At 42.9% G+C, this 12,646-nt stretch overlaps 1 protein-coding gene across 5 annotated transcripts in view; it reads right to left on the bottom strand.

The window, feature by feature from the left end:
• Positions 1-2,842: 2,842 nt before the first annotated feature.
• Positions 2,843-12,646, bottom strand: part of dnm3a (dynamin 3a) — a 36,853-nt gene continuing 27,049 nt past the window's right edge. For 4 of the 5 annotated variants that reach the window (XM_034293598.1, XM_034293599.1, XM_034293597.1 and 1 more), the window contains 5 exons: positions 9,585-9,696; positions 8,984-9,148; positions 5,995-6,233; positions 4,717-4,860; positions 2,843-3,526 (listed from right to left, as the gene is read on the bottom strand). In XM_034293598.1, the coding sequence (XP_034149489.1) occupies positions 3,487-3,526; positions 4,717-4,860; positions 5,995-6,233; positions 8,984-9,148; positions 9,585-9,696 (700 nt within the window). In that variant the 3' untranslated portion in view covers positions 2,843-3,486. The remainder of the gene's footprint in view (positions 3,527-4,716; positions 4,861-5,994; positions 6,234-8,983; positions 9,149-9,584; positions 9,697-12,646) is intronic. The other variant, XM_034293601.1, reaches the window with a different exon arrangement.

The raw sequence follows: 12,646 nt of genomic DNA, 5'->3' as shown, positions 1-12,646 counted from the left end.
TTGGTCTCTTTACAGGGGGTACTTGAAAACACTCATGACACCATAGGCTTACTAGTGAAATTAACATGAGGGGGTACTTCAGGGGTACTCACAGCAGTGCAAAATCTTTTTGGAGGTACAGTAACTGAAAAGGGTTGGGAGCCACTGTGTTAGAGCAACACCACCTTATAAACTGCTCAGCAGACCATGTTTTTGCTTATGTTCTCCACATCACCCACAGCACACAAAACTACATGTAGCAAAAAAAACGTAATGCTATACATACAGTCTGTGAAACTGTATGCGCACGACTTCAATGCCTCACACGGGTAACATCCAGCTCAAGAAGCTGACAAAGATATGTAATTCCCTCCGCTGAGAAACTCTATTTTTCATAAAGATACTCATCAGAGAAAGCCAACGGGTTTTGTCGGTCTCTGAATATTCTTGCTTTCCTAAGAGACACTCTCACTATCCACGCAGCGAACTCCACGGGATCTTCAAAGAATGGTGGCGCCATTTCTAATCGCGAATTGATTGGAAATGGCGCGCGAATTGATTGGTTAGTAGGAAGTGCTTTTATATATGTTAATTTGTTATCTTGAATATAATCTGCTCCTGAGCAGGTTAGGTGCACAGCATAAGTTACCATGGCGATGTAACCCGGTAACAATTGAACCACCGTTGTGACCATAGACTGTATAAATAAGGTTGTGACACTGAAAACCCAGGGTTCAACCTGAAGTAAGCTTGCTAATCCCAAATCCTGCTTTGTAGTATATGCCTCTGGTGTGCCAAGCTTTTAGTGTCATATCCATAGACATAAACCCTCTTACCTGAGACCAGTTTGGAAAACTCAAGCCACTTAAAACCAGTCATGATGGTATTTGTGTAGCAACTTGCTACACAAAAATACAAATGATATGTGGGAGATTGGAATCACTTTTCATGCATCAGCAATAGTAGAAAACAATACGATAATAGTCATTGCTAAAGACGCACCTTTTTACTCAGGCTTTTAATCTTAGCTGAGTTGGGATTTGTCTGTGATGCTATTTTGTCTGTCTTGTTATGTTTATCTACTAATCTTTTACCTGTAAATTTCATATATTTTGTTTACTTTGATATTTTGTCCTGTATACAGCACTTTGGTCAACGACAGTTTTTTACGACAGTGCTTATAAATAAAGTTGACATTGACATGTTTCATTGTATATAGCGTGTTTTAAAAAAAAACAATGAACAAGAAAGCTAAGCATAGCTGGGTAGGCTTACGTAAACTTACACTATCAGAATTCTGTTTGTTATTTACATTAACAGCCAGCATGCTACAGTAAATTATAATCAATGTTGCACACAACATATGTGAAATAACATTATTATTTAATATAATTAGCAGATCGCACTGTTGGGTAGCGTTCATCTACAAAAAAGTTGCTACTCCAATTTCTGCCCTGATGTTCCGGGGCTATATGACGAGACTATCTACTGTTCCTTTATATATGGTTATAGCCAAGAAAATAGGCTGTAATCGCTGCCAAATGTGATTCAACAAATGACGAGGTGTCTGAATACCTATGTAAATATAATAGGCTACTTCTGTTGTATTTAAAAAAAACCGTTTTTTGCTTGCGATTATGGGGCATTGTGTGAAAATGTATGATAAAATATGCTCAATAGATTTTAGAATTAGGCTGTAACATGACAATGTGGAAAAGGCGAAGGGGTCTGAATAATGTCCGTACTCACTGTATTTAATATAAGTTGCACGTGGTGAACACCTATGTAACTTATCTGTAAATATGTATAATCTAAACTTTATTGTATATAACGTATTTGATGATATTTATGGGTAACGGGGGTGTTGTCTTGCAAACGTTTTTATGCCTTTAACTGGTATATATGATAATCGTTCATTATTATTGGGGTAAAATTCAAAATAATACTGATATTTTGTTAACACTGTGGTTTTTAAATATATTTTCAATAGCCCTACGAAATAATGAAGTGGATCACAAAAATATTAACGCACACAATGGAAATTTAGAGTTATTCGCTATACTAAGTACTCTAGAAATACACCTTAACCATAGTTATAACCATGACCTTACATTGAATTAAGAGCATACTTGTTTCAGTAGCTATTTATTTACTCTAACATATTCCAGAGACCAGGCTGTCATTCTGATAAGGGACCAGGTGACTGCAATTAACTATCAGGTGAATGCAATAAACAAGAAGTGTTAGACCGGAGTTGAATTGCTCTAGTTACGAAGAATAGGCCAACCAGTACGCACGCAGTCCCTTACTAGAACCACTTGATGTCAGCCATACCTTGAGTTCGCGTTTCCCGGGCCTCATGCTAATTTTCCCCTGCAGTGGCTGGGATTGTGGCTTCTTGATTAGTAGATATTTAATCTTCCACTCTTGAGTTCAGCCGGGTGAATTGTCCCCCTCTCTCCACAAAGCCCCCTGTAACTCAACCTCGTTTCCTAAAATAAACAGCGGGTTGTGTCTAGATTTAAGACCAACGTCGTCACCCGATCCGTCACAATTGCGTTTGATTGTCATTCGCGCGTCAACGTTATCGTTCATTAATTGCAATTCTACAGGCAACCTCAATGTGTTTTACATTTTTAAGTTAATTGTGAAATGTCAGTGATGCATAATTTATGGGCATAACTTGTAGGCTGTGGGCATTTATTTTCAAACGTCAAATCTATATAATTCAAGTGTAATTTAAATCAAATATATAAAGGGGCTGTCCTCAGGACCCGAAACAATCGTTATGCAACATGATCTGATAATAAGCTAAACTTCTCTAATCAATTACAGGTCATCAAGCCAAAGGACCACACCGTTCTAGAAAATGCTAAACCTGTTTATTTAAACCATAGAAACAGTGAATATTGTTTGTGTATTTACACACAATTTTATATTTACACGAAGCTGGTAGTACAAACAGACATTCCAACAATTGTAGAGATTACCATATGTACAAATAGTCAGAAGGCCACCTTGGCATTCACAGCAGCCAGGTTTGAGGAGATTCCCCAGATATTGGGGGGTGGGGGTTGAGAGAAAGGAAAGGAGAACAGGGGGTGAGGAGACAGGAAGCCAGCCTGCACACTGGTTGCATTACAAGTTAGACAACTCATTGACACTCTGTATATCTCCAGCAAAAATCTTGCTGCACACTCAACTTTAAAATGGACCTTCACCTCCAGAATGGAATGGGTAGAAAGTACAGATCAGACTTGCATTTTCTGACTCGTCGAAATGACCACCACATTATTAACACCTATCCCAAAATGTCTGATCTATGCAAGTATATGGGGATGATGGGATACAAGTGTGCCAGGGTTGCGTTGGATAGGCATATCTTTACAGTTTGGGGGTAAATAAGTTAAAATGGCATCTTTAAAAGAGTAAAATATAAAATCTGATTGACAGGGTGTACAGAATGGAGTTGTCCTATCAGAGGCAGGCTTGTGTTGATGGGAGGGGTCAATGCAAGGATTTTGTGGGGACAGCTGGTGGTAGCCTTCTGGAAAGAGACAGAATAGATATGATTACTGCAAGCCACACACATCCAGGGATGAATGTAAACCAGAACTGTCCAGTACAGAGTCTAATGTACCCGCAAAACATGAAAGCTACAACACAATGGTCGTCCATAACCACGTCAGCCGCAGGAACCATTTAGGAATGACTAGAAAACACGCGGGATACCCTCCATAGGGTGGGGATCGATGGGACATCACGTTGGGGGAATGAATGAAGACTGGGATTCATTCAAACCCACCATAGCAGGGTTTACGCAGTGACTTTATTAACATTGAACAGACAAACATCTAATTCTGGACAGGGAAGGCATACCAGTGCGTGAGCTCATATTACCATTAGAAAACTAGATATTGTAGAAATACTGCAATGGAGGTTCGGTTGAGCTGAGTCCTGCCTGCTACAAGACAGTTTAGTATAGATCACTATACAACTCATGGAATGTTTGATATCACAACAGAAGTCTACGGTATAGATCTTCTGAAACAAATAGGGTGTCTGAAGGAGAATCCAGTTAAAATCTGTCAGCATTCCTGCGAGTGCTGACCAGGAAAGATCCCTGTGGAGACAAAGGAATATTTTGGTGTGTGTGTGTGTGTGTGTGTGTGGGTGCGTGTGTGTTGAAGAGAAAAACTGGCAGTGTGCTACTATGATGTGAAATAGGAGAAACGCGCTTGTGCTTTCCTTGGGCGGGAGCTAGAGGACCAGAAAGTGAAGAGTTATGGAGAAAGAGAATCAGGGAGGGAGGGATGATATGTGAGGCCAAACAGGACCATGGTAAAGGAGGCAGAAAGAAAAAGACACACAGGGCAAAGGCAGGGCAGGAATAAGCAAAGGGCAAAGTGGAGGAGAGGGAGAGATAGCATTAAGAAAAATAGAGAGCAGGGGAAAAAAACTAATCCATGCCAGGAGAAACTGAGGTTAAGAGAGAAAGAAAGTGAGGGGGAAAAGAGGGTCTGTATGCTGGGGCTGATGGGAAAAAGATGAGAAACACATTTTCCAGCAGACCCCCACCCAGCTCAAATAACCACTCTCCCTTCTGCCAAATGTTGGCCGGGTTTGTGTGTGTTGGTGTGTGTGTGTTGGTATGTATGTGGGTGTTTGAGAACCCACAGGATAGACAGAGAATTCCAACAAGCAAATTAGTAATTTTAATATCCTCATCATGATTACCTGGGTACATTAGGGGGGGGTCTGCTGAATCGGATGGGTGGAGACTGGGAGGTATCAGCATTGTTTCTGATTGGTCCATGGGGTGCTTGGCGGTTGGGGACAGGTGGGGCAGAGGGGGCGGAGCCTCTGGTAGAGGGCATGGCTCTGGAAGCAGAGACTATACATTTAGGCAGAGTTCAGATACACAAAGCAAAGCCGGACAAGGTATTACCAGCTAGCTTTAAAATGTCCTGTTGTGCAACAGCTGACTAAAGCGGAGCATTCAGAAGACAAAGAGACCTAACCTAACCAAACTTTGAAACAAGTTGCCAATTATTAGAGCAAGGTGTTATGTCCAACATTCACCAGAAACAGGATACACTTTGTGATGTCAAAGATAAACTTCACACAATAGACCAGCTATGTGAATCAAAATAGCAAGCTAGATCTCCTGGCTGCTTGACAGTTAGTGCTATGTTCTCTGATTGGTTGAATAGATCAGTGTCATCGCAAGAATAGCTTAAGGTTTCATGATGACAACTGAGAACTGCAGCTGACACAATAAAAAGTTCTAATTCTAGGCAACTCAGATCAAGCAAATTTGTTCCAAGCCTCCTTCCAACCGCTGTTTTGGGGTTAGCCTCACGGTGCAGCGAGTGTTACCTGTGTAATGATGGGGCTAGCCTCACGGTATGGTGGGTGTTACCTGTGTTATGATGGGGTTAGCCTCACAGTGTGGTGGGTGTTACCTGTGTATGGATGTTACCTGTGTAATGATGGGGCTAGCCTCACAGTGTGATGGATGTTACCTGTGTAATGATGGGGCTAGCCTCACAGTGTGGTGGATGTTAGCTGTGTAATGATGGGGCTAGCATCACAGTGTGGTGGATGTTACCTGTGTAATGATGGGGCTAGCCTCACGGTGTGGTGGATGTTACCTGTGTATGGATGGGGCTAGCCTCACGGTGTGGTGGGTGTTACCTGTGTATGGATGGGGCTAGCCTCACGGTGTGGTGGGTGTTACCTGTGTATGGATGTTACCTGGGTAATGATGGGGCTAGCCTCACGGTGCGGTGGATGTTACTTGTGTAAGGATGGGGTTAGCCTCACAGTGTGGTGGGTGTTACCTGTGTAAGGATGGGGTTAGCCTCACAGTACGGTGGGTGTTACCTGTGTAAGGATGGGGTTAGCCTCACAGTACGGTGGGTGTTACCTGTGTAAGGATGGGGTTAGCCTCACAGTACGGTGGGTGTTACCTGTGTAAGGATGGGGTTAGCCTCACAGTACGGTGGGTGTTACCTGCGGCTGGTCCTGGTGGCTCCATGCAGCCAGGAGGAATCAACAGGAGGTGGTAAAGGAGTGGAACAGGTAGAGGTAGAGATATCTCCTATGATGGCCAGCGCCTCCTTCAGGGCAGAATGTGTCCTCAGCACCTCCTCTCTCCTCCGCTCCTGCTCTGGAGACTCATCCATCAACACAGACTTCTCAGTAAGAGAGTAAATCTGGACGAGGAGATCACTACCCACATATTCCTTCACCTGGAGACAGAAAGAGATCACATCCAATATACTTCATCTGGAGATAGAAAGAGATCACATCCAATATACTTCATCTGGAGATAGAGATCATTAATGATATACTCCTTCACCTGGGTAGGGGCACCCTTTAGGACTGCAGATTTCTCCATACATTTTCAAAACGATTTAGACTCATTGCTGGCCACTTCAGAGCGGTCAAGTGTTTTGTCTTAAAGCATTCCTAGGTGCTTTCTGAAATCTGTTTGGGATCATTGTCCTTCGTCAAAGCCAGTGTCAGAAAGCTGGGTCTCTGTCACTGTTCTCCAACATGCCTTGGTACTCTCCTGATGCCAGGATCCATGAACAAATTCAAGGCCCCAAAGCAACCACAAGACATCACTGAACCTCCATTTTTGAAAGCGGGATTTTCATTTTGCGTTTCTCCTTAAATTCCAAAATATAGTAATCTTGGAATTAATTATTTCTGACTACTTCTAGAAGATGGCAATATTGTGGTAATTTTAGGAGTTATTTGTGGACCAAGCTGACATTTTGTGAATTATTCATGATTTTGTAGTTTTGTGCAAACCCTGCAAGCCAAAGAAATACTGAACGATTTTCAAGTTTTTTTAGAAGAATTTGTACACTATTTGAATAAACTGCAAGGGGGGCAATACTTTTGGCAAGGTGTGTCCAGTAACTCTAAAAGCATAGTTTTTTGGTCTCTGAATTCTAGTAATTCTAGCAATTAAGAGACCACTACAGATTGGTGGGCTGCATATCACAAATGTTTTATATTTTCATTATACTGCTCTTTTAAAATATTCACTTGCACCACTTTAGCTTGTAATCTTGAGTTTCTGTGTTATTTTGTCTGTTGTTTTTCTATACAGTGGGGAGAACAAATATTTGATACACTGCCGATTTTGCAGGTTTTCCCACTTACAAAGCATGTAGAAGTCTGTAATTTTTATCATAGGTACTTCAACTGTGAGAGACGGAATCTAAAACAAACATCCAGAAAATCACATTGTATGATTTTTAAATAATTAATTTGCATTTTATTGCATGACATAAGTATTTCTTCACCTACCAACCAGTAAGAATTCCGGCTCTCACAAACCTGTTAGTTTTTCTTTAAGAATCCCTCCTGTTCTCCACTCATTACCTGTATTAACTGCACCTGTTTGAACTTGTTACCTGTATAAAAGACACCTGTCCACACACTCAATCAAACAGACTCCAACCTCTCCACAATGGCCAAGACCAGAGAGCTGTGTAAGGACATCAGGGATAAAATTGTAGACCTGCACAAGGCTGGGATGGGATACAGGACAATAGGCAAGCAGCTTGGTGAGAAGGCAACAACTGTTGGCGCAATTATTAGAAAAAGGAAGAAGTTCAAGATGACGGTCAATCTCCCTTGGTCTGGGGCTCCATACAAGATCTCACCTCGTGGGGCATCAATGATCATGAGGAAGGTGAGGGATCAGCCCAGAACTACATGGCAGGACCTGGTCAATGGCCTGAAGAGAGCTGGGACCACAGTCTCAAAGAAAACCATTAGTAACACTACGCCGTCATGGATTAAAATCCTGCAGCGCACGCAAAGTCAAGCCAGCGCATGTCCACGCCCGTTTGAAGTTTGCCAATGACCATCTGGATGATCCAGAGGAGGAATGGGAGAAGGTCATGTGGTCTGATGAGACAAAAATAGAGCTTTTTGGTCTAAACTCCACTCGCCATGTTTGGAGGAAGAAGAAGGATGAGTACAACCCCAAGAACACCATCCCAACGTGAAGCATGGAGGTGGAAACATCATCCTTTGGGGATGCTTTTCTGCAAATGGGACATGACGACTGCACTGTATTGAGGGGAGGATGAATGGGACCATGTATTGCGAGATCTTGGCCAACAACCTCCTTCCCTCAGTAAGAGCATTGAAGATGGGTCGTGGCTGGGTCTTCCCGCATGACAACAACCCGAAACACACAGCCAGGGCAACTAAGGTGTGACCTGAACCCAATAGAAAATCCATGGAGGGAACTGAAAGTCTGTATTGCCCAGCAACAGCCCCGAAACCTGAAGGATCTGGAGAAGGTCAATATGGAGGAGGGGGCCAAAATCCCTGCTGCAGTGTGTACAAACCTGGTCAAGAACAACAGGAAACCTATGATCTCTGTAATTGCAAACAAAGGTTTTTGTACCAAATATTAAGTTCTGCTTTTATGATGTATCAAATACTTGCAATAAACTGCAAATTAATTACTTAAAAATCATACAATGTTATTTTCTGGAGTTTTGTTATAGATTCCGTCACTCACAGTTGAAGAGTACCTATGATTAAAATTACAGACTTCTACATGCTTTGTAAGTGGGAAAACCTGCTAAATTGGCAGTGTATCAAATGCTTGTTCTCCCCACTGTGTGTGTGTATAAATGTATGTATGTTACTTTTTTAACAAGAGATCTCTTGAATAAAAACAAATTCATCTCTTTGTGATCTCTGTTTAAATAAAACATAAAACATAATTAAAATGTATGTTTAAGTAGAACAGCCTATTTTAAGTAGAATAGGCTTACCAAAAACACTTTATAAAGGGTTCCACAGATGAAAACATTTGTTGGTAGAACCATATTCCTCCGACAAAGTAACCCTTTTGGAAAGTGCCAACCCAATTCTCACATATTTTAAGTTTCCAGTCACAAGACTGTAAATGTGCTCAGTGCCAAAATGCCCAAGGTTTGACCCACAGACGGAGCAGCCTTACGTTGTTGATTATTAGGTGCATGAGGGTCTTTGGCAGGAGGTCTCGGATGGCTCTGTAAACAATGTCCATGTAAGAGTCCACCAGGTTCCTGATGGTCTCCACCTGACGCTCCAACTGAGGGTCCATAGTGAAACTATCACTAGAACCACCACACTCACCATCCACCTGGACAGAGGGAGAGAGAGAGAGGAGAACGAGTTGGGGGGAGTTTTCTGTTAGTGTTGTCATTCATCATGGCTGACATAACGTACAGGGCTTTCATTTGACAACATGGATATTGAGAGTTCCTTTCCAAATCATGCTATTTGGAGAACAAGGGTTGAGGAGGTGAGCAGAGAAGAGAAGAAAGATGGAGATTAGAGGGGGGTGAAGAAGAAGATGCTGGGATGATTAGAACAGGTCAGACATATTGTCTATGAGGTTTAATGGAAGGAGACGTTATTTACGCCCCAAAACCCACTCCCTTGGCGGAACAAGTGGCTGGAGAGGGACAGAGTAACTAGCCAACAGAGAATTAGAGCAGATGCAGGTTATGGGCAGGGTGAGGAGTTAGGTGTCGGGCATTAGGTTAGAGGTCGTGGGTTATGACTAATACACTTACAGTGACTTTCTCAGGGTAGACTCCAGCCCTCAGCAGAGAAGCCTTCCAGCTGTCTAGCTCCTCCTGACAGCCACACGCCAGCTCCAGGAACTTGTAGTCTTTATAAACATTTCTAAAATTATATGACATTCAGTCAACAGTCGGCTCATCAAACTACATCAACCATCAGGTTGTTAAAATACTACAGCATCCATCCCCAGAAACATGGAGTCTCTAGCCCTTATATAATATAAAATATAACAACATCCAGCTACAGAAACATGGAGTCTGTAGACCTTAGATAAGTTCAAATACTATAACATCCAGCTCCAGGAACATGTGGCCTGTTGTTTACTGTTTTGTTACATTTAAGTGATTTAACAAATGTTGTTATCTAGAGTTACTTACAGTAGTGAGTGAATATATTTTCATAATTTTTATGTACTGGTCCCGAATACATTTTTATATTTTGTTTTCCGAACTGGTCCCTTACAGGATACCAACCCACAACCCCGGCCATACTCAACCAACTGAACTACATAAAACCCCAGTCAAAGTCATTGCCCTCTCCAGATTTGAGGTTGCATTCCATACTCACACAGTTTTCACACAGGCCCTGCTAGCAGTAACACACACATCACTAAAAATGAATCACTAGTCAATCATCCGCACCCACTGAGCTAAATTAGAGCTCACTCTCATCTCCCCCTTTCTTCTTCCCTGAGCGTCCCTCCCTCCCCTCTGTCTCCCCCTCCCTAGATCTCTCCAACCTTCTCTCTTTCAGTCAGAAAGACGCTGATGAATCTTACAGTGGCAGGAATCTGGAGTGGCCTAAAACCCATCTGTTAAAACACGCACACATCTGTTAAACATTGTCTTTAATTACTCTGTTGTTCCTTTTGTTTCTCCCTCTTGCCGTTTCCAAGCTGCTTTGTTGGTTGGTGTGTGTGTGTGTGCGTGCGTGTGTGCAGGAATGTGCCAGACCTGGGTTCATGGATACACAATTATTACCTTTACTTAATTGTTATTTGTAAAAGACATAATGATCAATGAAAGTCTACCAAATAATACTTGAATGTAGCTTTAAATACATTTGTGAACACTATGAATTTGTGAAACAAAGCTAACCATGAATTACTCAAACCGACATTACGCAATCATCCCTATAGTTTTGCTGAACCACTGAGGAATATGGCTTGTGAAATGTTACCACAAACAAATAAAGAAATGGAGGATTATGTCATTACAACATATCTTCACCAACTACTGATCATCTGAAGTTCTGAAACACACACGGTCACACAAACCAACAGTGACTAATGACTGTCTGCCTAAATGTCCCAGCATCCTCAGCACCTTCAGAGAAGCTTTTCAGCATTGGATTGTGTATCCACAGACTAGAATAAGCTTCTTCAAATCCTGATGTGTTTAGTGGGGTCATACTTTATTATGCTTTTGATAGGAAAGAGCAGTGTTCCAGTTTAGCAGTCATGCAGCAGGAGGCAGTGTCCACAGGGCACCGGAAACACCCCAGTCACATCTCCTTCTTCAGGACACACCCCAGTCACATCTCCTTCTTCAGGACACACCCCAGTCACATCTCCTTCTTCAGGACACACCCCAGTCACATCTCCTTCTTCAGGACACACCCCAGTTACATCTCCTTCTTCAGGACACACCCCAGTTACATCTCCTTCTTCAGGACACACCCCAGTCACATCTCCTCCTATAGGACACAGCCCAGTCACATCTCCTTCTTCAGGACACACCCCAGTCACATCTCCTTCTTCAGGACACACCCCAGTCACATCTCATTCTTCAGGACACACCCCAGTCACATCTCCTCCTATAGGACACAGCCCAGTCACATCTCCTCCTTCAGGACACACCCCAGTCACATCTCCTCCTTCAGGACACACCCCAGTCACATCTCCTATAGGACACACCCCAGTCACATCTCCTATAGGACACACCCCAGTCACATCTCCTATAGGACACAGCCCAGTCACATCTCCTATAGGACACACCCCAGTCACATCTCCTATAGGACACAGCCCAGTCACATCTCCTCCTATAGGACACAGCCCAGTCACATCTCCTCCTTCAGGACACGCCCCAGTCACATCTCCTCCTTCAGGACACACCCCAGTCACATCTCCTATAGGACACAGCCCAGTCACATCTCCTCCTATAGGACACAGCCCAGTCACATCTCCTCTTTCAGGACACACCCCAGTCACATCTCCTTCTTCAGGACACACCCCAGTCACATCTCCTCCTTCAGGACACACCCCAGTCACATAGAAATACTAAAAATACTTCTAACAATGTGTTCCAACTGTAAATATGTACATACCAAAACCTTCCAAATTGTATTTTCAAATACATTCCAATATAAATAAAAGTTTTGTAATGTATGGGAAAGACATTTAAATAAGCGGGATATGATAAACCCAGGTCTGACATGTGTGTTAGGGTCTCTGGATCAGTCCTATCTACAGCTGTATGAATGTTGTAGAGAAAAGCCCATTCCAATCTGACCACTAATCACATGAGATCCAAGTGTCTGTGCTCTCAGCAGGGCTGGGCCTGGTCGGTCCCTGGGTGGGAGACCAGATGCTGCTGGAGATGGTGTTGGACATACGGCCTGAAGGGTTACGGCTAGACTTGATAGGGCCAGTAGGGGGCACTCTCTCTCTCAGCTTTACAATGGATGGATTGTCACTAACACCCCCCTTTCCTCTCCTCCTTTACCCCACTCCGCTATGCTGTGGCCAGGGACAGTGAGCTTTTCTCTCTTAAAGGAATTTCAGCCTGGATTTGTTTCTCTCTTTCCTACTCTCTTTTTCTCTCATATCCTCCCTCTCTCACTGCCTTTAAATCAGGGACTTTCCTGAGTTTCTGATTACATACACTCACAGAGAACAGAATAGAAGAAACAGGGGGCGCAGTAGGACACACTTTGACACATTCCTGGCGTATGGCTTTCTCCCCTCCCCTTTCTCTCTTCTTGTGGAGAGCAGCGGTGAAATAGTTTCCTAACAAGAGCAGCCTCATCTCTGGTCCAGAATTCTGGCTTTGAT

The sequence above is a fragment of the Esox lucius genome, chromosome 8 (assembly GCF_011004845.1).
Source record: "Esox lucius isolate fEsoLuc1 chromosome 8, fEsoLuc1.pri, whole genome shotgun sequence".
Lineage (NCBI taxonomy): Eukaryota > Metazoa > Chordata > Actinopteri > Esociformes > Esocidae > Esox > Esox lucius.
Note: the sequence above shows the minus strand (reverse complement) of the source record. Positions and strands in the feature narration are given on the sequence as shown.